The 23,155-nt window shown below is 53.7% G+C and overlaps 2 protein-coding genes across 3 annotated transcripts in view; one reads left to right on the top strand and one right to left on the bottom strand.

Moving 5' to 3' along the window:
* The window catches only part of ABCC1 (ATP binding cassette subfamily C member 1 (ABCC1 blood group)), a 109,085-nt gene extending 99,876 nt beyond the window's left edge, over window positions 1–9,209 (top strand). For both annotated transcript variants that reach the window (XM_066274761.1, XM_066274760.1), the window contains 5 exons: window positions 2,225–2,371; window positions 3,873–4,031; window positions 5,542–5,708; window positions 6,413–6,607; window positions 7,552–9,209. In XM_066274761.1, coding sequence (XP_066130858.1) covers window positions 2,225–2,371; window positions 3,873–4,031; window positions 5,542–5,708; window positions 6,413–6,607; window positions 7,552–7,660 — 777 coding nt within the window. In that variant the 3' untranslated portion in view covers window positions 7,661–9,209. The remainder of the gene's footprint in view (window positions 1–2,224; window positions 2,372–3,872; window positions 4,032–5,541; window positions 5,709–6,412; window positions 6,608–7,551) is intronic.
* A 3,233-nt stretch (window positions 9,210–12,442) lies between these two features.
* Window positions 12,443–23,155, bottom strand: part of ABCC6 (ATP binding cassette subfamily C member 6) — a 55,454-nt gene continuing 44,741 nt past the window's right edge. The window contains exons 25-31 of the mRNA XM_066274758.1: window positions 21,257–21,383; window positions 20,054–20,155; window positions 19,163–19,309; window positions 17,367–17,525; window positions 17,123–17,289; window positions 14,369–14,563; window positions 12,443–14,072 (exon numbers count right to left, since the gene is read on the bottom strand). Coding sequence (XP_066130855.1) covers window positions 13,964–14,072; window positions 14,369–14,563; window positions 17,123–17,289; window positions 17,367–17,525; window positions 19,163–19,309; window positions 20,054–20,155; window positions 21,257–21,383 — 1,006 coding nt within the window. The 3' untranslated portion in view covers window positions 12,443–13,963. The remainder of the gene's footprint in view (window positions 14,073–14,368; window positions 14,564–17,122; window positions 17,290–17,366; window positions 17,526–19,162; window positions 19,310–20,053; window positions 20,156–21,256; window positions 21,384–23,155) is intronic.

Genomic DNA, 23,155 nt, shown 5'->3' with positions numbered 1-23,155 from the left:
ACCCCTGTTGAAATAAGAGTATATTACACCAGGAGTTTCCCACCCTACATTGAAGGGTTTTTTTTAATTGATTGATTTGGGGGGGGGGATGCATTCATTTGTTATTCATTCATTGGTTGCTTTTAGTGTGTGCCCTGACAGAGATCAAACCCACAACCTTGGTGTCTCAGGGTGATGCTCCAACTGATTAAGCTACCCTACCATGGCTATATTGAATTTATTTATTTTTTATTTTTTTATTTTATTTTATTTTTTGTATTTTTCTGAAGCTAGAAACCGGGAGAGACAGTCAGACAGACTCCCGCATGCGCCCAACCGGGATCCACCTGGCACGCCCACCAGGGGGCGACGCTCTGCCCACCAGGGGGCGATGCTCTGCCCCTCTGGGGCGTCGCTCTGCCGCGACCAGAGCCACTCTAGCGCCTGGGGCAGAGGCCAAGGAGCCATCCCCAGCGCCCGGGCCATCTTTGCTCCAGTGGAGCCTCGGCTGCGAGAGGGGAAGAGAGAGACAGAGAGGAAGGAGAGGGAGAGGGGCGGAGAAGCAAATGGGTGCTTCTCCTGTGTGCCCTGGCCGGGAATCGAACCCGGGACTTCTGCACGCCAGGCTGACGCTCTACCACTGAGCCAACCAGCCAGGGGAATTTATTTTTTTATAACAATTTTAAGATGTAATTCATGTCATGAAGTTTATCAGTTTAAAGTGTGAAATTTAGTTCATTTTACAAAAATATTTTACATCTTTTATTTATTGATTTTTATATTTTTAGAATAAGAGCATATTTGAAAAATACAAGAGGAAGTAAAGATTACCCAGAATCCTACCACTATTAAGATATATATACATCATTTATTTATTGTTTATATATTATATGTATATATATACCTATATAGATATATTTTATACACACACACACACACACACACACACACTTTTTTTTTTTCTTTTCCAAGTGAGTGGAGGGGCAGTAGAGAGATTCTCGCATGTTCCCCAACCAGGATCCACCTGGTAAACCCTATCTGGTGCCATGCTTGCAACCTAGCTATTTTTAGCACCTGAGGCAAAGGCTCCATGGAGCCATCTTCAGCACCTGGGGCAATGCACTCAAACCAATTGAGCCATGATTGTGGTAGGGGAAGGGAGAGAAAGAGAAGAGAGAGAAGGAGAAGAGGAGGGGAGAAAGAGGGGTGGAAAAACAGATGGTTGCTTCTCCTGTGTGCCCTGACTGGGAATCAAACCTGGGACTTGCACATGCTGAGCTGACGCTCGACCACTGATTCAACCAGCCAGAGCCATATGTAATAGATATTTATAGTTAGTAAGTTCTACCCACTTCCCTTCAGTCCCTCCTTGGGTTTTATAGCAAGTCCCTTCCATTTATATAGATAACTTATGAAAGGGAAATATGTTTGTTGTAAAAATATATATATGAAATTTATGGGGGAGAAAGGTTGCAAGTTCTCTTTTATTATCCTCTCCATTGCTCTCTTCTCCCCCAAAATAGCCCCAAAGCTAGCCAGGAGCTTATCCACCTGTAAATCTCAGGAATGTTGAACTGTCCTAAGAAACTTCAGAAATCAGGGGCTGTGTGACCTGGAGCAAGTTATTACCCTCTCTGTGCCTCAGTTTCCTCGTGTAAACAGGATAATGAAAAGGCTGTGGTGAGGATTAAATAAGACAGTATGAGAGTGTGATCTTTTAAGTGCTATCACTTTTATTGCTGCACCCCGCACCCAGAAGGCAGTCACCCTGGTCTGTGCAGGGAAGACCATTTAGGTTCAATCCATAAATATTTGTTGAGCACCTACTGTGTGCTCTGGGCCCTGGGATATGACAGTGAACAAACACTAAAAGAGCCAGTCCTCATAGAGTGGACATTCCAGTGGGCACAGGTGACAGAATAAATAAACTTGTACTGAAAATGGAAAGTGCTGTGAAGGAGAATGAAGCCAGGGAGAGGAGATAGAGGCGCAGGGCGAGGAGGGTGGTCTGAATTGACCTGGGCTCCGCAGGACGGCGGGGAGCAGGCCAGTAGGTAGCTCGGGGAAGGGCGTTCCAGGCAGAGGAAGCTGCAGGTGCCAGGCCGGAGGAATCGCCCTGCAGTCGTGTGGGGAGCAGAGTGAATAAGAGGGGGAGGTCAGGGGTCATGGAGGCCAGCTCATACAGAGCCCTGGGGCCAGCGAGATGGACCTCAGATCCCTTATTTGCCCCTCCCTCTTGTTGCAGGCTCCCTGGCGGATCGAGGAGATGGCTCCCTCCAGCACCTGGCCCCAGGTAGGCCGAGTGGAATTCCGGAACTACAGCCTGCGGTACCGAGAGGACCTGGACTTGGTTCTCAAGCACATCAACATCACCATCGATGGAGGGGAAAAGGTGGGTGCACACTGCTCTCCCCCCGCTCACAGTCGGGCACAGGTTGTTGTCACCAGGCGGATGAAACCAGCTGTGTCAGTGCCCAGCCCATCACAGCCCTACACCATGGGTGGAGCGGCCTTTCTTAGGAAGGGCTTGTGGAAGTAAAAGCTACACAGACAGTGTCCACCAGGTTGCGGACCGGTAGCCTGAGGGCCGAATGGGACCCATAGTTAGCTGCTTTTTTTTTTTTTTTTTTAAATCTGAATAAGTTATAAATACTGAAAAATCTGGAACTTTTGTTTTTATAAAAATCCATTTCTTTTCTCAAAAGATCACAACATCTGGCAACCCTAGACTCGAACTTCCCACCTGGCTCCTGCTAGGCAAGGGCCTCCCTGACCCCCGGTCCCTCCCCTCCCCGTTCAGGGGCCTGCTTAGACCCTGGAGGCATTGGGTTGTGGAGCTATAGGATAGAAGGATGCCACCATCACTGCTAGGATGGCTCAAGGGACATGGGAAGTTGTCAGACGTCCTTCCCCTGAGACCCTCAGACCCTCAGACCCTCCTCTGGAACTAGACCATGGGTCTTCCTGGCCATTCTCTGAGGTACGGTGCTTTTATCTCTGAACATACGGACTTGTTAAACGTCCTTCCTCCAGGCTCAGGGTGTTCTGTTCCCGTGAACTGAGTTCCCGACTTAAAACGAGGGAAAGAACAGCGTGGGTGGTGGTCTCACTGAGACTGTATGGCTTCCATTACATCGTGGGACTCGGCTCTGTGACATCACTGTTAGAGGGTAGAGGAAGCCCACCTCTCAAGAGCCAGGTGAAAGGGAGAGTTGCATTCGCATGTCAGGAACGTTAATCATTGGCCATTATGCGGGAGCCCAGTTCTCTCAGGGTAAGTGGAGACCAGGTCACATCCATAGCCTCCTTTTGCTCACGCAGCTGGGATGGAGAGAGATGTGCAGGGGAGTCTCCATGAATCCTGGAGCTCCTTCAGCAGCTCGGGGCGGGAAACTCACCATCAAAGAACTGAAGAAAAGAGAACAGTGGGAGGGAAATACCTGATTATTACTTAACATTATCTTGAGTTGAAAATCAGGGGACCTTATTTGAAATTTCTCCTTCCTGATGCCTGTGTCTTTGGAGGTCTCTAAGAACTTTTAGAGGACCTAATGATAATTTTAACTTAGATGAAGAACTAGCAGAGAGAAGGGAGTCCTTTCTGACCTTCAACCAAACAGCCTTTAGGAGTGTCTCTAGAAGTCGGGGAGGGAGAGGACGGTGGTGTTCGCTGGGTCGCCTCGGTGACTGACCTGCTCTGGGTCCTTTCTGACCTTCAACCAAACAGCCTCTAGGAGTGTGTCTAGAAGTCGGGGAGGGAGAGGACGGTGGTGTTCGCTGGGTCGCCTCGGTGACTGACCTGCTCTGGGGCAGATAAGTGCGGGCGCCAGGGCTGGAGGCATCACCCGGGTAGCAGTGTTCCCACTGCACACTGGGCCCTTCCTGTCCCGCAGGTTGGCATCGTGGGGCGGACGGGAGCCGGGAAGTCATCCCTGACCCTGGGCTTGTTTCGGATCAACGAGTCTGCTGAGGGAGAGATCATTATCGACGGTGTTAACATCGCCAAGATAGGCCTGCACGATCTCCGCTTCAAGATCACCATCATCCCCCAGGTGGGGTCTGCGTGAGGCCATGGGGTGTGCTGGGTCCCTCTAAAAGCATACAAGTGTGAATTTGTTCCGGCTGTAGTACTTTTATAAAAATTATGCTGTATGTCTTCACTGGACCTCCTCTTAGCATGTAAATATCAGGGGAACTAACCAGGTCACATTCCTTCGCTTGCCACCTGGTGAGCAGTTTCCTGAGCATCTACCAGGGTCTGGGATGCTGGCTCCTCTGCTGGCTGCCAGTCAGGACGAGGGCTCTAATCCTTACGAGTGCTGAAAGAAAGAAGAATTTTCTTTTTTTTTTTTTTCTTTTTTTTTTCTGAAGCTGGAAACAGGGAGAGACTGTCAGACAGACTCCCGCATGCGCCCGACTGGGATCCACCGGGCACGCCCACCATGGGGCGACGCTCTGCCCACCAGGGGGCGATGCTCTGCCCATCCTGGGCGTCGCCATGTCGCGACCAGAGCCACCCTAGCGCCTGAGGCAGAGGCCACAGAGCCATCCCCAGCGCCCGGGCCATCCTCGCTCCAATGGAGCCACGGCTGCGGGAGGGGAAGAGAGACACAGAGAGGAAAGCGCGGCGGAGGGGTGGAGAAGCAAATGGGCGCGTCTCCTGTGTGCCCTGTCCGGGAATCGAACCCAGGTCCTCTGCACGCCAGGCCGACGCTCTACCGCTGAGCCAACCGGCCAGGGAAAGAAGAATTTTCTAGACTGATTTTTTTTTAAGATGCTGATTCCCTAATATACTGCTTTTTAGTGCTATTTTCCCTAAAATTTCTTCTAAGATTCTTTTCTGGAGGCAGGGGACAGGGAGGAACCCACAGTGCTTTACAGTTAGGCATTCCCCATGTTGTGTCTCCTTTCTGGAAGGTTCCTGACACATTTGCCTGTTGAAGGCTCTAGGAAGTCTTAAAAAAAAAGTAATGTTTTATTTCGCCTAACCCAGAGTTTTCCAGATTTTGTTTCGTTATTTTTTTTTTTTTTTCATTTTTTTCTGAAGCTGGAAACAGGGAGAGACAGTCAGACAGACTCCCGCATGCACCCGACCGGGATCCACCCGGCACGCCCTCCAGGGGCGACGCTCTGCCCACCAGGGGGCGATGCTCTGCCCATCCTGGGCGTCGCCATGTTGCGACCAGAGCCACTCTAGCGCCTGAGGCAGAGGCCACAGAGCCATGCCCAGCGCCTGGGCCATCTTTGCTCTAATGGAGCCTTGGCTGCGGGAGGGGAAGAGAGAGACAGAGAGGAAAGCGCGGTGGAGGGCTGGAGAAGCAAATGGGCGCTTCTCCTGTGTGCCCTGGCCGGGAATCGAACCCGGGTCCTCTGCACGCTAGGCCGACGCTCTACCGCTGATTGTTTCGTTATTAATGTCTCCAGAAATAGTGGTTCTGAGGCGCTCTGGAGCCCCATCTTGAACAATTCTGGCAAGAACTCCCCGCGTCCCGCCTCTCTGCCCCGCCCGTGGCCAGCTTGCCGTGAGCCTCACGGGCCGTCTGCTCTCTCCTCTCCGAGCAGGACCCCATTTTGTTCTCGGGTTCTCTGCGCATGAACCTGGACCCGTTCAGCCAGTACTCGGATGAGGACGTGTGGACGTCGCTGGAGCTGGCCCACCTGAAGAACTTTGTCTCGGCTCTTCCGGATAAGCTGAACCATGAGTGCGCGGAAGGCGGGGAGAACCTGAGGTCGGTCCTGGGGGCGGGCGGGCTCGCCTCAGCTCGGCCACGGCCAGCGCGTCGGGACATTGTGTCCTTTTGCGTCTGCGTCAGATCCAGGTTTGAGTCCCGGCTCTGTCACAGACGAACCTGTGTTTCAGTATCTGTAAACCGGGTTTCACCAGGTTTCCTGGCTAGGCTCACTCATGTGGCTGTTGATGGACTTGGTTGACCCCCGTTAGAGCAATTAGGGTGTGCTCCACGTGTCCCTCACCCTCCAGGAGACAAGCCCAGGTGTGTTGTCAAAGTGATGGCAGTGGTGCAAGAGTGTGGAAACCCCGATGTGCGCTCCCATGTCAAGCTTCTGCTGGCATTATGCTTGCCAGCACCCCACTGGCCACAGCGAGGCACACAGCTGAGTCCAAAGTCGGTTGTGAGCGCCTGCACACGGGGCCCCTTGTGCTCTGTCACACGCCCCATGCCGAGCTGGTCAAATATCTTGGGTGTTACTCTCAGCCCTGTGTTGAGAATGACTCTGAGCCCGCTTCTAGCTCAACGGGAAGAACATTCTGATGGATTAGTGATGGCCGCCATAGGCAAGAGTGTGGGAATGGACGTGCCGTCCTCGTCTAAGCAACTCCACGGGTCTCGGCCCCCATCTCCTAGCTCAGGACAGGACTCAGGGTTGGGGGGGTTTTGACATTTTGTCTCCTGGTCTTTTTCTCCTGGTGAAGTGTTGGGCAGCGCCAGCTTGTTTGCCTGGCCCGGGCCCTGCTGAGGAAGACAAAGATCCTCGTGTTGGACGAGGCCACGGCGGCCGTGGACCTGGAAACAGATGACCTCATTCAGTACACCATTCGGACACAGTTCGACAACTGTACTGTCCTCACCATCGCCCACCGTCTCAATACCATCATGGACTACACAAGGTGAAGCCCCTGGCACTGAGGCCTAGGCCTTGGTGTACACCCCACTCATTGATTCACTCATTAGTTCAGTCATTTCTTTATTCAATCAACAACTACTCTTATGCCCGGTGACAGCCCCAGTTGGTGGAGACTCTCTTTATCCTGGAGTACCAGGTATTTTTGATATCACTCAATTGTTGATTCAGTCAACACATGTGGAGTGTCTGCCACAATGCTGGGCCTGTTCCAGGTTCTGTCAGACAAAGAGCCTGCCTAAAGGAGCCGATAGATTAGTTGGGTTCTGGGTGCAGAGAGAGACAGTAAACACATCAACGAATAAAAATGCCTGACTGGTGGTGGCTCAGTGGTTAGAGGGTCGACCTGGAATACCGAGATCCCAAGTTAGGAACCCTAAGGTCACTGGCTTGCACGTAGGCTCATTGGCTTGAACTCAGGCTTACCAGCTTGAGCGTGGGGTCAGCATGATCTCAAGGTCACTGGCTTAAGCCCATAGGTCACTGGCTTGCAGCCCAAGGTTGCTGGCTTGAGCAAGGGGTCACTGGCTCGGCGGGAGCCCCCCCCCCCAGTCAAGACACATAGGAGAAAGCAGTCAATGAACAACTAAGGAGCCGCAACTATGAGTTGATGCTTCTCATCGCTCTCCTCTCTCTCTTTCAAAATCAATAAAAATAAGCAAATAGTTAACAAAAATAAATAAAAGCAAGTTGTGCCTGGAAGGAAATAGAGAAGGTGCTAGCCAGTGCCGTGCATGGTGCCTCAGGACCTTGACACTGACTAGACGTGGGGATTGAGAATGGGCGGCCAGTGGGAAGGCTAACGCACAGTCCCTGACAGAAGGTGTTCGGGGCCTGACCCAAAGCGGGGACTTGCCAAGGTGGGCTCTTGGGGGCGTGAGGGGCCAACCCCTCCCCTGCCACTCATGTCTGCGTCCCCTCCTCTCGCAGGGTGATCGTCCTGGACAGGGGAGAAATCCGGGAGTGCGGCCTGCCCTCTGACCTCCTGCAGCGGAGGGGGTTCTTTTACAGCATGGCCAAAGATGCTGGTTTGGTGTAAGCCCTGGAGCCGGTGCGTCTGTTTGACCTGCAGGACGTCCATGCCATCTCCCAGGATGAGTCAGCCTCCTTGGGAACCTAAAGCCTCCCATGTACTGAAACCAAGGGGGGAAGAAAACCAAACCCAAAAACCCAAAAACACACAGAGCAGCCACCATCTGGTCGGCTGTCTGGAAGTGGCTGTGGAGAAACAGCAGCCCACCAAAACCACGCACACCTTCCTTGCCTGTTACCCCGCAAGACGCACGTGCATTCTCACGCCCCTGGGAGCATGGGCTCGTGCTCTGGGTGCTCTACAGGGACGTGGTAGCAGCCAGACTTTTGGAGAAAGTGGTTGCATAAAATATGCTAGTGACCAAATCCAGCCAACTGCCTCACATCTGTCCAGCCAAAGTCGGGAATTCCAAGTCTTCGCCCCCCGGCTGCTGTCCGGCACCTCTAACATCTTTGTCTGGCTCTACCTAGAACGCTTCCTGTCCTCGGGGCTGCCATTTGGAGGCAGGGCCTGGTGAAGACCATCCTCACCCTCAGGCAGTGTCCTGAGGGCCGTGGACACTCCTCCTACCAACCGGCTGGTCCTCCGGGTGCCCAGGCACTGGGAACCAACGTCCCAGCGCCGCCCGCCCCGAGCCGTGGTGCTCCACAGGCCGGAGACAGCTTCGTCACCGTGTCCTTCTCACCGACAGCACTTGGCTGGACTTAAGGGGAGCCGGACCTGGAACTCCAGGGCTGGGGGCACCCCTCTCGGTGCCGACTTCCCACATTGGTTGCTCACCTCCTTACCCACGGCAGTCTTGTCTTCGCTTTTGCTCCTGCCTCGTTCTGCCCGTGGCCCTAACGGGTTTACCTCTAGGTACATGGAAGAGGCGTGCTTGTGGTTCCGAAGCACTCCGAGCCGCGAGCGCTGGGCACCTCCAGGTATGACCAGCGGTACTGTAAAGGGCTCTGTGGAGTCCTCTCCTCGTTTTCAGGTTTGTTTCTCAGCCTTGGCCTCTGCTTGGCTTTTGAAGGTGGCAGTGTGCAGAACTTGAAGTTTAGTTCCTGAGTGTCTTCCAGGACAAGGAAAGAACCTGTTCACGAATATCAGTGGTTTCTTTTTCTTTTTCTTTTTCAAGACTGCTCCCAAGAGGGAAACTATCTTTTTATTTCTTGAGTGGAAGTATTGGGCCGGGGAGCAGCACTCCCAGGGAAGAGCCGAGTTGGCCCAGCACCTGACAGCTGGTCTGCGTGTCCCTGGAAGACGGCGGAAGCGTGGAGACCTTCAAGGCCTGTCCGTAGGTCTCGCAGTTGGAGACCAGAGGAAGACCCAAAAAGCAGAGAGAGGTCCCTGCCTCCCCAAGATTCATACTTGCTATGAATGACGCTGCTGACTTCAAACCCACAGAAGCATCTTTGTGGAAATACATATTTATTTTTTGTAACTTATACCATTCTTTCACATTAGATAAACCAAGTTTCTCTTGGGGATCTTTTTGTAATGACTCACACTGGAAATGAGAACATGTACAAGCAATTTTCAGTAAAAAGAAAATACTTTATTTCTTTCTAAACGACGACTCCCTTTTCTTTGGGGCATCAGCCCGGGTTTCAGCCACCTCCCAGGAGTTGCCGGGGACGCCCGTTTTTTATCTGCTCCCTTTCTTTCCTTCTGGCAAACATGTCACCTCTAGTGGGAGCTCTTACGGGAGGCGGGAAGCTAGAGGTTAGGAGTTGGGTGGGGTTCAGGAGGGCGTCAGCCTGGCATAGTGGACAGAGCCCGAGCGCTGTGGGTCAGACAGACCCGAGCTCGAGTCCTGCCCCTGTCCTGTGCTGGCTGTGTGACCTGGGCAAGTCACTTAGTCTCTGTGCCTCAGTGGCCTCGTCTGGACAGTGGAGCTGATCGCACCTGCATGATGGGATTGTTGTGAAGATGGGCAGTGATGGGCGGTGGCTTGTGTGGCCCAGGTCCAGTTCTAAGACACTATGTCAAGGCAGAAATCACGTGGCCAGATTACCCTTGAGGATCCCTTCGTATTGGTCAGGATAGGCTAGGCTGGGCTGTGCTGTAGCCATAAACTCTTGGGAAATGAACACAAGTTTTTCCTCGCTGTTTCTTGATGAAGGTCAGGTGCCTCTGCAGGGTCCCTGCCTTCCGTGCAACAGCCCAGACATCCAGACTTACGACACTGCCTCTCAAGAGGGGGCTTCCGGGTCACCACAGCAGGGGGAGGGAGACTGTGGGTGACTCACACCCACCCTTAAGCGTCTCAGACCAGAGATGAAGTGAGTCAGTTCCACTAACAGCCTGCTGGCCGCAGCGGACCACAGGAAGCCGGGGAATGTAGGGGTGTACGTAAGGACGAGAAGTCTCCGCGAGTTCGTGTGCTTTCTGGATTTTGGATAGCAGGGTAGTGAGACTGAGGTGTTGGGTTTCTCAGTTTGAATCGGGTGAGTCTGGATAGTGAGGAATGCCCGTGCTGGGGGAGCACGCCATTACTGCTGCTGCACCCCCAAACCGCGCCCAAGTTCATGTGCAGCTGGCGCGTCCCAGCACCATGCTCCCCACAGCGCGGCTGTGCTGGGTTGGAGTTGTTGCCTCGCGTTAGGGACAGAAGCGTGGAGGTGCTAGGGTGGGGGTGGGGGTAAGAAGCTGGGGAGGTTATCACCACTGGATTGAGGAGTATTTGGATGGCCATATGGAGTCACTTTTGAATATGAGGTATAGTGCTGCCTCGAGGCTCCCCCTGAGTATTAATATTCCAGATCCTTAAACAGGGTGTGACCTGGTGTATCCGTCAGTGTGTGTGGTGGGACAGCTGCCTGCTCAGGAGAAATCTGGGGCTGGGTTCAAGTTCAGTCCATTCTGAAAGGAGGCAGGTTGCATCGTTAACCTCAGAGTGTGGAGCTAGAGACAGGTTGGGGTGGAGGGCCCCTTCGCACCTGCTCCTCCGGGTACGAGCGTCCGTGCCCCGGGAGGAGAAGGGGGGCAGTGAGCTTTGCTGTGCACCTCGGTGCCAGGCCCTGTGCTCAGTTTCACATGGTTTTCCCATGGGAAGGGGTTCCCCGGGCCAGGCTGGGCCGGGAGCAGTGGGGAATCCCGCCTCCTGCTTCCCAGTGTTGAGCTGCTTGTTCCTTTTTCTCACCGTGTTGGGTCCTAGAGCAAGTTTTTGTTGACTTCCAGAATCAGACCAGGTACACACAGGATCTGACTAGTTCTCATTCCTCCCATTGCTGCCACGCTGGTCCCAAACAACAGCCGACTCAGTGGTCTCCTGCCTCTGTCCCTGGCTACCCCCAACACACACACACACACACACACACACACACACACACACCTCCACACACACACACACACACACACACACACACACACACACACACACACACACACACACACCTCCACACACACACACACACACACACACACACCTCTAGCCGCCCAGCAGAAGCAGTCAGAGCCCTCCTGTGGTCTTCATCTCAGGGCAGCCGCGAGGTCCTGCCCTGCCTGGCTTCCTGCAACTTCTGCCCTCAGTGGCCCCCTGACCAGCACCCAGGCCAGTCCAGTCCGGCCACCCGCCTCTCTGTTCTTCTGACGCGCTGGGAGCAGCCCCGCCCCAGCATCCTCCGTCTTCCCCCAGATGTCAGCGTTGCTTGCTCCATTCTCCATTTGATGATGGCAGCTCCATAGGAGCTGGGCATTCATCTGTTCAGACCCATCTCCTGGGTCTGCTTCCGCTGCCAACCAGGCTCTGCTGGCGGGAGCCCATGCCAGGGGCTAATGGCCTGGGTGGCGTGCAGGCTGGTCTCCAAGGAGCCATGCAGGGTCAACAGCAGCCTTGTTAGCAGGCTCTCGTGGGCGCTGGCTCCTGTGGCCCACACTCTGCTCCCTGGCAAATGCTCTCCCTCCATGAAAGCAGTATTTTGTGACCCTGGAATGATCCGTAGGGGGTTGTCAAGGACACCCCTGCTGCTGCCCCTGCGTGCGGTCGCTCTGCCGGGCCGTCGGGCGGCTCAGCTCCTGGCAGAGAAACGAGGAGTGCTGTCTGGTCCTTCCCGTGCTTCAGAGTAGGACCAACGACCCCCGCGGGGTGTCCTGGGCTTCGGAGCTAGCCCCAAGGGTAGATTCCCACTCTGCCACTTACTGACTGGGTGGTCTTGGCAGGTCCTGTCAACTCTCTGAGCCTCAGTTTCCTCATCTGTAAAATGGAGCCAGGGATTGCTAGCAATGGTGGGGCCAGCGCTTTGCAGGCATGACGGGGGACAGGCAAGGGATGCAGACGCCCTACCCCAATGTGAAGTCATAAAAACGTGCTTCTGGCCCCATCTTGGCACAGGGGATTGGAAGGTGCAGTTAGATCTGGAGGACTAAGCTAAAACCTGTGTCAGGATGTGCCATTAGAAAAAGCCCCTGTGACTGACAGGCTGAGCAGCTCTGTGTCCTGGCAAGCAGGTGTGCGGCCACAGGCCCCTCATGACATACCAGCACAGCCATGGCCCAAGTATCAGGGCGTTATTGATGGCAGTGGCAAGGTTAGCCCAGTGACTCGGCTGAGTGATTTTTGTCCCCCACCCACACCGTCCCAGCGACATTTGGCCATGTCTGGAGACGTTTGGCACAACTAGAGCTGAGGATGCTGCTGGCATCCAGTGGGTGGAGGCCAACGAGGCTGCTAAGCACCTTACAGAGCACAGGACGGCCCCACAGCAGGGGACTGTCTTCCACTTGTTGGTGGTGACGAGGTTAAGAAAACCCTGGTGTCTGCTCCCTTCCCTGCTGCCCCACAGAGACTCTCAGACACAATGGTCATGGCACCAGTGAACGTTTGTTTATTGAGCACTTACTTTGTGCGCAGCTCAGCTCAGAACACGTTTCCGTAGTAACTTACTTGATCCCTGCAGCGGCGCCATGAGGTCAGTGAAGAACCTGGTTGTCTCTTTCCTCATGCTGCCCGTTACAGTCAGTTATGTCTGGGGGGACCTCAGGTTTGGCTACTGCAGACTAGTCCCCCTTCCCGAAGGCCCTGGAAGCCAGCTTTCTAAGCCCCACGTTAGAATGCCGACCACCGTCAGAAACAGGCCCGAGTGACGTGTGCTGTGTGCTGCTCCTCACGGACGCAATTGCTGGACCTCCACCCCACCTGACCTTGACCTCCAGAAGTATCTCCCACATGGCCCCCTCGGGAGCGGAAGCGTGAACAGAAATGCCCTGGGTGTTCTCACTGCTTCTGCCCCCGCGCCCCCCACAAGCCGGAATTTGGTCTTGAACAAACAAATGCATGACCTATGATGCCGAGTCCTGAGCAGATCCTCCCGGTGGGGGCCGAGAAGTCCTGGGTCCTCTCTCGCCTTTGGAAATGAGCCTGCGTGCCAGATGTGTGTTTGTGCCCGGAGGGGCCCATTGTTGGTGTGAGTTGCAGCTCCTGTGTCCAATTCAAACAAGGTGCTCTTTGGAGCTCACTATCCACCAACAAGGGTTGGTGGATCAGCAGGAGGCGTGGAGTTCAGTTCCGGTGCATGTCAGAATTATATGAGGAGCTTTAAAAATATACATACAGTATACCAAAAGGGAGAACACAGCAGGGGTTGCAGGCGGGGCGGGAGGGAGGGGGTGTGGTTGGAAAATGGCAACCCCAGGGGTCCCCGTGGTGATGGAAGTGTTCAGTATCCCAGCTGTGGTAGTGGATGCAACCTATACGCATGACACGGCTGTGTAAGAGTCACATCCATGAGTACAAACAGGATGGGAACTCTGAGCAGGGTTGGTACATTGTACCAATGTCAAAATCCTGGTTGTGATACCGCTCTCGTGGTTTTTCAAGGTGTTACTATTGGGAGACATGGGGAAAAGGGTACACGTGGATTATTTATAATCCGTAGAAATAATCTGTGGATTATTTCTTACAACTGCTTGTCAGTCTACAGTCATCTCAAAATAAAAGGGTTAATTTGGAAAAGTACACACACACCATTGGCCCAGCCCCAGGGATGATGATTTCACTGGTCTGTGGTGGAGCCTGAGTGTGGCCAGGCCTTGAGGTCCCCAGGTGAGTCCAGTGGGCAGCCAGGGCGGGCTGAGAGCTGCTGTCCACTTTGGCTCCAGGATGGACAAGGCTGGATGGGCTATTGTCAGGTCAACATTGGCGGCTGCTGCGTTCTCCTGGGCCCGTGATGATCGTCCACTTTCCCTGCCATGCACGCCCCCACCCAAGAGCAGAGAGAGGTTGACACTCAACACTACAGGGCCACTGATGGCCCAGGTCACGTGTATCTCCAGGGCATGACACATCTCTCCGGGTTGGTGTGGGGGCAGGGTTAGAGGTTTGGCTCAGACCAGGCCTGACTCCTGTGCCAGCCTATAAAACAGGCCCTTCTGGGCCAGCAGCTGGGCGGGGCTGCCACTCTCTGCCACCTGCCCCTTGTCCATGACCAGCACCCTGCAGGAGAGAGGGAGATAGACAGCTCTTTGGACACCAGCCGGGACACTCGGCTGCTCCTCCAGCATGCCCGCTCTGAGGTTCGTTCCCTAGGAGTCTGGTTTTCTGTGCGTTTCCTGGCCCTGAGAGCCAGGTTGGAAGCACCTGTTGGGCATATGTCCTTGGACTCATCCCTTCCCCTTTGGGCATCAGTCTTGCCACCTGTACAATGGGCACTTGATAATCCACTTCACCTCTGAACCTGACGCCTTCCTTCCCTGCAGGGGTCCCTGGTCTCAGCTGCATGGGGGGCTTACCTGGCGCAGTCCATCACAGAGCGCAGGCGGTGGGCAATGAGCAGCACTGTGCACTGGGCAAACCAGCTCCCGAGGGCAGACTGCATCTGGAGCTCTGTCCCCAGGTCCACGGCGGCCGTGGCCTCGTCCAGGATGAGGATCTGGGTTTTCCGGAGAAGGGCACGTGCCAGACACAGGAGCTGCTTCTGGCCCAGGCTGGGAATGAATGGGACAGTCAGGCCAGGCGTTTGTGTGTCTGCCTATCAGGGTTGGCAGGCCATGCCCATGAATGGTCTCCACAACAGCCGCAGATACTGGATGTGTGGGCATGTGTTCCCACATGTGGGTCCCCAGTCCACAGAGTTGGTAGAAATTCCCATCCTGTCATTTTTGACGATGGTGACTTTAGGGCAGTCACTCAAACCCACCGTGACTCAGTTTCCCCATTTGTGAAAGGGCTTTTCTATTTTCCAGTCTTTACCAGGTGCCAGACACATCCTTGTGTGCTGTGAATATACTGACTCAGTCGTCATAAAGACCACAAAGCTGGGTGTTTCTTAACGAGTCCTTTCCTGGGTCGTAAGGATGAGATCAATCACATAAAAGTGCTCCCTGGTGTGCTAGTCACAGAGAAAGCCTTCAGCATGCAGTTGCTTCTCTCTAATTGCAGATGGAGCAGCTGAGGCTCAAAGCCCCATGGCCAGTGGCCCGAGGGTGTCCGGAGCTGCTTCCGGCGGTGCTCAGCTTCCTCTCACCGAGAACACTTCAGAGACCTGGAACCTGATGGCCGCGCACCTCAACCCTGGGCAAGTCTCAAGACTCAGATGCCAACTTTGCACAGTGGCATCAGTGACAGAGTGTGGCTTTGAAGATTAAAATGAATATTTATTGTTTCCTGTATGCCAGGTACTGTGTCAACAACTTTACATACAAGACTCAATCCTTGTACCAGTAGGTAGGTACTGTTATTCTCATTTTACAGATGAGGAAACTGAGGCACAGGAAAGATTAGGTAACTTGACCAAGGTCCTACAACTGGTAAGTGAGGCCGCCAAGCTGCACTGCCTCTCTGGTGCATAGAAACCACTACCAGCCAGCCCTCGACCCTGACCCCTTCGGGGCAGGTGGCTTTTAGAACACCTCAGTTACAAAGGCACACACCTCCACCCCTGTGTTCATGGCACCATTATTCACAATAGCCAAAAAGTGGAAGAAGTCTAAGCATCCACCTGCAGGTGAGTAAATAAGCAAACTGTGGTGTAGTCACACAATGGAATATTACTGAGCCTGAAAAAGGAAGGGAATTCTGACACGTGCTACAGCCTGGGTGAGCCTGGAGGACATTCTGCTGAGTGAGATCAGCCAGCCACACAAGGCAAACAATGTAATAATCCATTTCAATGAGTTACCTAGAGTCGTCAAGTTCATGGAAAGAAAGTAGAATGAGGGGTGCCAGGGGCTGGGGGGCGGGGGGAATAGAGAACTGTTTTAATGAGTCCTGAGTTTCTGTTTTGCAAAATGAAAAAGTTCTGGAGAGGGTGTTGTGAATGTGCTTGGCGCTTTTGAAGTGTACTCTTGAAAATGGGTAAGATGGCCCTGGCCAGTTGGCTCAGTGGTAGAGTGTCAGCCCGACATGTAGAAATCCCAGGGTTTGATTCCTGGTCAGGGCACACAGGAGAAACCCCCATCTGCTCTCCACCCCTCTGCCTTCCCCTCCCCCCGCCCTGCCTCCTCCCCTCCCACAGCCATGGCTCCAATGATTCGAGCAATTTGGCTCCAGGTGCTGAGGATGGCTCCATGGCCTCGCCTCAGGTGCTAAAATAGCTTAGTTGCTGAGCAGTGGAGCAGTGGCCCCAGATGGGTAGATGGATCCTGGTCGGGGTATATGCGGGACTCTGTCTCTGCCTCCCTAGCTCCCGCATCTCACTTAATAAAAAAAAAAGAAAGCAAATGGGTAAGATGGTAAATTTCACAATGTGTGTTTCTACTGCATTTTTTAAAAAGGCGCTTTTTTTTTTTTTTTCTGAAGCTGGAAACGGGGAGAGACAGTCAGAAAGACTCCCGCATGCGCCCAACCGGGATCCACCCGCACACCCACCAGGGGCGATGCTCTGCCCACCAGGGGGCGATGCTCTGCCCCTCCAGGGCATCGCTCTGCTGCAACCAGAGCCACTCTAGCGCCTGGGACAGAGGCCAAGGAGCCATCCCCAGCGCCCGGGCCATCTTTGCTCCAATGGAGCCTTGGCTGCGGGAGGGGAAGAGAGAGACAGAGAGGAAGGAGGGGGGGGGAATGGAGAAGCAAATGGGCACTTCTCCTATGTGCCCTGGCCGGGAATCGAACCCAGGTCCCCCGCACGCCAGGCCGACGCTCTACCGCTGAGCCAACCGGCCAGGGCCTTAAAAAAGGCTTTTTAAGGCATATGTGAACCCTTAGTTAGCTTGGGGTCAATATCATACATGTTATTTCTGCAGCAAAATAAGTGCTGAGTGGGATAAAGACTATAAGTAGCCTCGTGTCAGGGGAGGTTAGGTTTTGACACCTAATAAATTTAGAAACCAAATTTAGGAAAAAGAAACTTGATATTCAGAGATTGTGTTGCAGTTTGGAACTGCTCTAAGGACCGGGGCTCCCACTGTGATTATTAATAGAATGGGGTTGATAACCTATGGGGAAGGCAGATTTCCAGGGCAGACTGTCCTTGGTGGGGGTGTTGGCTACACTGCTTCTCCCCCCCAAGCTTTCCTCAGGTCCTGGTCGTGGTGGGACAAGCCTACCTGAGGTCATCACCTTGGTCGGCACACTCGTACTGCAGCTGGCCGGGCAGGCTGGCCACCAGGGCTCTGAGCTGCACGGTCTCCAAGGCCTCCCAGATGGCTTCGTCCGTGTGCTCATGTAGCATGTCGAGGTTCATCCTCAGAGAGCCGGGGAACAGGATGGGGTCCTGGCCAGGACGGGGAGTGGGTCAGGGCTGGGCCCAGGCGCACTCCCACCTCTGCCCACCCTGTGCCCAGGCCTCACCTGGGGGATGATGGTGATCCTGGACCGCAGTGTGTGCAGCCCCACGTCAGCGATGGGGACCCCGTCGATCCAGACCCCACCCTCAGCTGCCTCCAGGAGCCGCAGCAGGCCCCCAGCCAGGGAGGACTTCCCGGCCCCTGTCCTGCCAACAATGCCCACCTGCCAGGGGACAGGAGGCAAGGCTCATTGTGACCAGGCCTGGCCAGAAGAAAGGAGGTCACAGCCTTGGCTGTGAGATGTTTCCCCTACACCCAAGGTCCGTTCGTCCATCTACCCTTCATCCTTTGAGCCTCCATCCTTCCATCTGTCCACCTTTCCATAGATCCATCCTACGATCTACCCAACCTCCTGTCTGTGTATTCTTCTCTATCCTCCCCTCTTCCCAACACATCTCCCCCGTCTTCCCATCTATTCCCCCAACCTTCCTTCGATACCCCTACCTTTCCTTCATTCCTCCTGTCCCCTGTCCTTCCAGCCACAGCCCTCTACCATCCCTCAACCTTCCTTCCAGCCCCATGTCGTTCTGTTCATGTCCCCTCCTTCTGTCCCTCATCCTTCCTTCTGCCCATTCCTCATCCTTCTACCTACCACCCAACCATCCATCCCCCATCCAACCATCACCCTTCCATCCCTCATCCAACTATCCATCCCCCATCCAACCATCACCCTTCCTTCCATCCCCCATCCAATCATCCATCCCCCATCCAACCATCACCCTTCCGTCCATCCCTCATCCAACCATCCATCCCCCATCCAACCATCACCCTTCCGTCCATCCCTCATCCAACCATCCATCCCCCATCCAACCATCACCCTTCCATCCAACCATCACCCTTCCATCCAACCATCACCCTTCCATTCAACCATCCATCCCCCATCACCCGTCCATCCCTCATCCAACCATCCATCCCCCATCCAACCATCACCCTTCTGTCCATCCCTCATCCAACCATCCATCCCCCATCCAACCATCACCCTTCCGTCCATCCCTCATCCAACCATCCATCCCCCATTCAACCATCACCCTTCCGTCCATCCATCCCCCATCCAATTATCCATCCCCCATCCAACCATCACCCTTCCTTCCATCCATCCCCCATCCAATCATCCATCCCCCATCCAACCATCACCCTTCTGTCCATCCCTCATTTAACCATCCATCCCCCATCCAACCATCACCCTTCCTTCCATCCCCCATCCAATCATCCATTCCTCATCCAACCATCACCCTTCCTTCCATCCATCCCCCATCCAATCATCCATCCCCCATCCAACCATCACCCTTCCTTCCATCCATCCTCCAACCAATCATCCATCCCCCATCCAACCATCATCCTTCCTTCCATCCATCCTCCAACCAATCATCCATCCCCCATCCAACCATCACCCTTCCTTCCATCCATCCCCCATTCAATCATCCATCCCCCATCCAACCATCACCCTTCCATTCATCCCTCATTTAACCATCCATCCTCCATCTAACCATCACCCTTCCTTCCATCCCCCATCCAATCATCCATCCCCATCCAACCATCACCCTTCCTTCCATCCATCCCCCATCCAACCATCACCCTTCCTTCCATCTATTCTCCATCCAACCATCCATCCCCTATCCAACCAGGTTTGGGGAAGATAAGTTCAATTTTGGGTATGGGGGGGGTCTGAAGACACAGGGCCCTGAGGTGGGGATGTGGGGGAGGCAGCTGGTGCTCCTAGTGTGGCCGTGGCCCCGAGGCCTCTCCAGCTGCCCTGTGGCCTGGCTTCCATGAAAAAGAAGGCATGGAAGAGCCACTCACCTTCTCTCCCGCGTGGATCTTGAAGGACACACCCCGCACGACCAGCGGGAGCTCGGGTCGATGTCTTAGCCCCAAGCCCCGGAGCTCGATCTGTCCCTCTTGAGGCCAGGGGGGCCGGGCTGCGCAGGTGGGCAGTGTCCACGGTGCCTGGGCAGAAGGGGACCCTGGGTCAGAGGAGCCTTCTCCCAGGCTTCTCACAAATAGGCCCACCTCTTGGAGTCTGTTTCATGTTCCATAAAATGGGCATCTTGACTGCTATTTTATAAACATGGAGCATAGCAAATGCTAAAAACAAATGTCTGGTGTCGTAAAAATAACGATGGTGATGGCTACTCTTTATCTTTTTAAAATATTATTGGCCACTGTTAGTTGTGAATTAATATTCTTTCTCTAGTAGGGGTAGGCTCTCTTTTTTGTCTATACGAAGAGGGCAGATCTGTGCAATGGGGAGTCCAATGCTGCCATTGGTATTCCTGTGACCTTGAACAGGTCGCTCCACCCCCTAAGCCTTGGTTTTCCCATCTGTGAAATGGGGCTAGTTAAGATCTCATTGGACCGTCCCAGTGGACCCAGCATTGTCAGTGGCTCTGCTGTTCTGTCCCTGTAATGTTGCTATCATGCGGCTGTTAGATGGCCATGACATTGCTCTTTCTCATGTCCCCTGTCACTCAGAGGCATGACCTGCTTGCCCAATCCAGGAAGCAAAGGACCCAGGATTTGACCTGGCTGCAGACCCCATGCTCTTCACCGTTAGTGCGGCCCTGGCTGAGACTCCAGCCTTCAGCGGTGGGGGCTCCAAAGCCCACGGCAGACGTCCGCCCAGGCCCACTGTCCTCTGCTCTTTGTCCCACTGGGGCAGACAGACTCTCCGCCCCTGCCCACCCCCATCACCTCCTTGGGCGTCTGGGCGTAGTCCTGCATCCGCTCCACGGCCACTATGCTGCTCTCCAGGTCCGTCCAGCTGCGAACAGCCCACTGCAGCATCTGGGTCACCTGGTGTGGGGAGGCACCTCAGGCAGGCTGAGCAAGGCTACCCCCACTTGCATCCCTGGGGGGGGGGGCTGGGAGGCGGGGCCGGGTCAGAAAAGGGAACTGGACTTGGCTGCTGCCACAGACTCCTGTGTCCTTTCAGTAGAACCAGAGTATGCAGAGCAGGAAGGAGCCCTCAGACATCAGCCTGTCCAACCTGATTCGGTATGGGTGGGGAGATGGGACCAGAGAGGGTGCATGACCCTCCCAAGGACACCCAGCAGGAGCCCGGCCCCCGCTGACTTCCATCTTGAAAGGTTTTCATCCACTGATTGTTCATCACATGCGACCCCATGCCCACCTTCCCACCGGGACCCACGCGCTCCCCCTGCTCCAGCCCTCCCTCCTCTCCCCGAGCTCATTTCCCTCCGATCTGGCCCTCACCCACACTCTGCAGCCACACTACCTGCTTGCTGTCCCTCTAACACACCAGACACCATCCCAGGACCGTTCTTCCTGCTGTTCTTCCTACTCTTCTCTTCCCCGGGACTTCCTTCAGGCCACGGCTCACACCGCCCCTCTGAGGCCTTCTGGGCCATGCAGTAGAGTAATACCCACCCCCCATCATACTTCAGCCTCTTCTTCCCTTGCTTCACCCTTAAGCTTAGCTTAGTTGCCTCAACTGTAAAATGGGGGTGATAATAGTACCCCTAATGGGGTTGGGACAGGATTAAGTCAGTTAATGTTTATAAAGCTCTCAGAACAATGCCTCATTCAGAATGAGTGTTACATACATACTTCTTTCTTTTATAGATGTCATGATCTGATATTAAATATTGTTATTAATAGATAACAAAAAAATGCACTGAAAATATACTCTGTATACTTCATCTCAACGAGTGAAGTGAAGGGATTACTACCCCATTTTTCAGCTGAGCGCACTGAGGCCTGGGGATGGAAGACTCTTGCTCAAGGTCACCTCAGCTAAGCTCTTGTAAGAGCCATACTTTCCTCACTGGCTGGTAGTTTGGACTTGGGTCCTTGAAGGTCCCATCTGGCCGGCAGGGTGCTGCCTGTCCCTGTTCTGCCTGCTCCCTGGTACGCAGGGTGGGCTTTCAGGAATACCTGGAGGGCGGCAGAGACAGAGAAGCCCACGAGGCCGGCGCTGAGATGGGCCTTGCTCAGCACGGCACACATGGCAGCGGCGAACACCAGCCCGTTCCCCAGGAGCTCCAGGTTAGCAGCGAGCCACCTGCAGGGGGAGGCGGGTGACAGCGGGGTCAGCAGGGGCCCTCTCTGCGGGTCTTGCTCCTCTGGGCACAGGACTGATCATGATGCTAGCTCGAGTGATCGTGCGGGTCCTGGCCGTGGTCTCCTCCACAGCCCAGGCCCCGCCCAAGCTCGGTGGGGGGAGTTGACACGGTCCTGTCTCACCTGTACCTGGCTCAGGGCTTGGCACACAGTAGGTGCTCTAGGAAAGCTTTGCCATGCTGCCGATGTTCTGTGCTTGGGAGGTGCCACGCCACATACTCTTGTGCTTCCTGACCGAGCCCACCCAACCTTCATCTTCACAGGGCCAACATCTTATGTTCATGCACAGCGAACATCACCTCCTCAGAGCCATCCCGGACGGCTCCTCCCTTTCTCTCGAACATATCACTGATAACTTCCTCCATAACAGTTATCCGTCTTCACAATTCAACTATTTAATCAGTCCCGACTCTCAGTCTCCATCAATAGATCATGGGCTCCATGAGGGCAGTGGCTTTGTCTCGTTCATGGCTCTGTTCCCAGTACTAGCATAGGACCCAGCCCAGAGTAGGTACTCAACCACCATACACTAATGGATGAATAAATACGCATCCCCTTTGATTAAATTTCTCCCCTACCATTCATATTCATTCATTCACTCAACAGATATGTGTTGGGGACTTGTTATGTGCTATGCATATTGGTGGTGCTGGAGGTATAGCCATGAACCAAACAGGTAAAACTTCCTATCTTTAGGAAACTCTGGGCTTTTCTACCGATACAGCTAGTCCTCCTAACAACCCCACAAAGAAGGATGTTGTTTGTCCCCTTTTGTCAGCTGAGACCACTGAGACTCAGAAGGTTTGGGTACTTGCTTAAGTCCAGACACATAACAAACACCAGGATTTAAAGCCACATCTGTCTGAATGATGCCAGAATGCACGTAGCCTTTCCAACAGGTCATGCTTCTCAATGAACCAACTAACAGATAAATAACAAAGATGCACTGCCTAGATGGCTGGCCTTGGAGAGTCCCTTTGTTTCTTTGAACCCCAGATTACCCATCTGTGGAATGCAGTAACATCTGATTCATTACAGTTGAGAGGTGTAAATGAGATATGCCACACATAGCGTGGAAATCACTGAGCCTTGTACATAGTAGGTGTTTTCTAAATGTTTGTAAGTTTCCTTCTCCCAAGGCTAGGACTCCAGGAAGGGACAGGGCAGGTTACCCCAGCTGACTGGGGACCTGGACAGAAAGGAGAAAAGAATTCACATTTACTGAGTACCTACTGTGTGCTTGATCCTCTTCCACACTCTGGCACCAGACTCCCTGGGTTCAAATCCTGATTCTACCACATATTCCCTCTGTGGCCCTGGGCAAGTTCTTAAATCTCTCTGTGCCTAAGATTCACCATGTATAAAACAGTCTGCCTCATGGGGTTATAAATAGGATTAAATCAATTAATCCATGTAGAGTGTACAGAATTGTGCCAAGCATGCAGTGAGCATGTTACAAGTATTGGCTATGAATGTATTTAATCCTTCTAACTACCCTGTGAGCATGATTCCACTTTGGAAAAATGAAGTTCAGAGAGGTTGTGTAATTTGCTCAAGATCACCCAGCTCATAAGCTGCAGAGCTGGGATTTGAAACTATGTCTCTCTATGTTCAAAGCTTGTGTTCTCATTCTTGCTTAATACTGAAAAGAGGTTGAAGATGCTTATGTAGCTGTCTTGTCACCAAGGCAACAGAGTGGCCCAGTGGCCTGGC

Source organism: Saccopteryx bilineata, chromosome 4 (genome assembly GCF_036850765.1).
Source record: "Saccopteryx bilineata isolate mSacBil1 chromosome 4, mSacBil1_pri_phased_curated, whole genome shotgun sequence".
Taxonomy (NCBI): Eukaryota; Metazoa; Chordata; class Mammalia; order Chiroptera; family Emballonuridae; genus Saccopteryx; species Saccopteryx bilineata.
The sequence above is the reverse complement of the archived record's forward strand: the minus strand, read 5'-3'. Positions and strand labels throughout refer to the sequence as shown.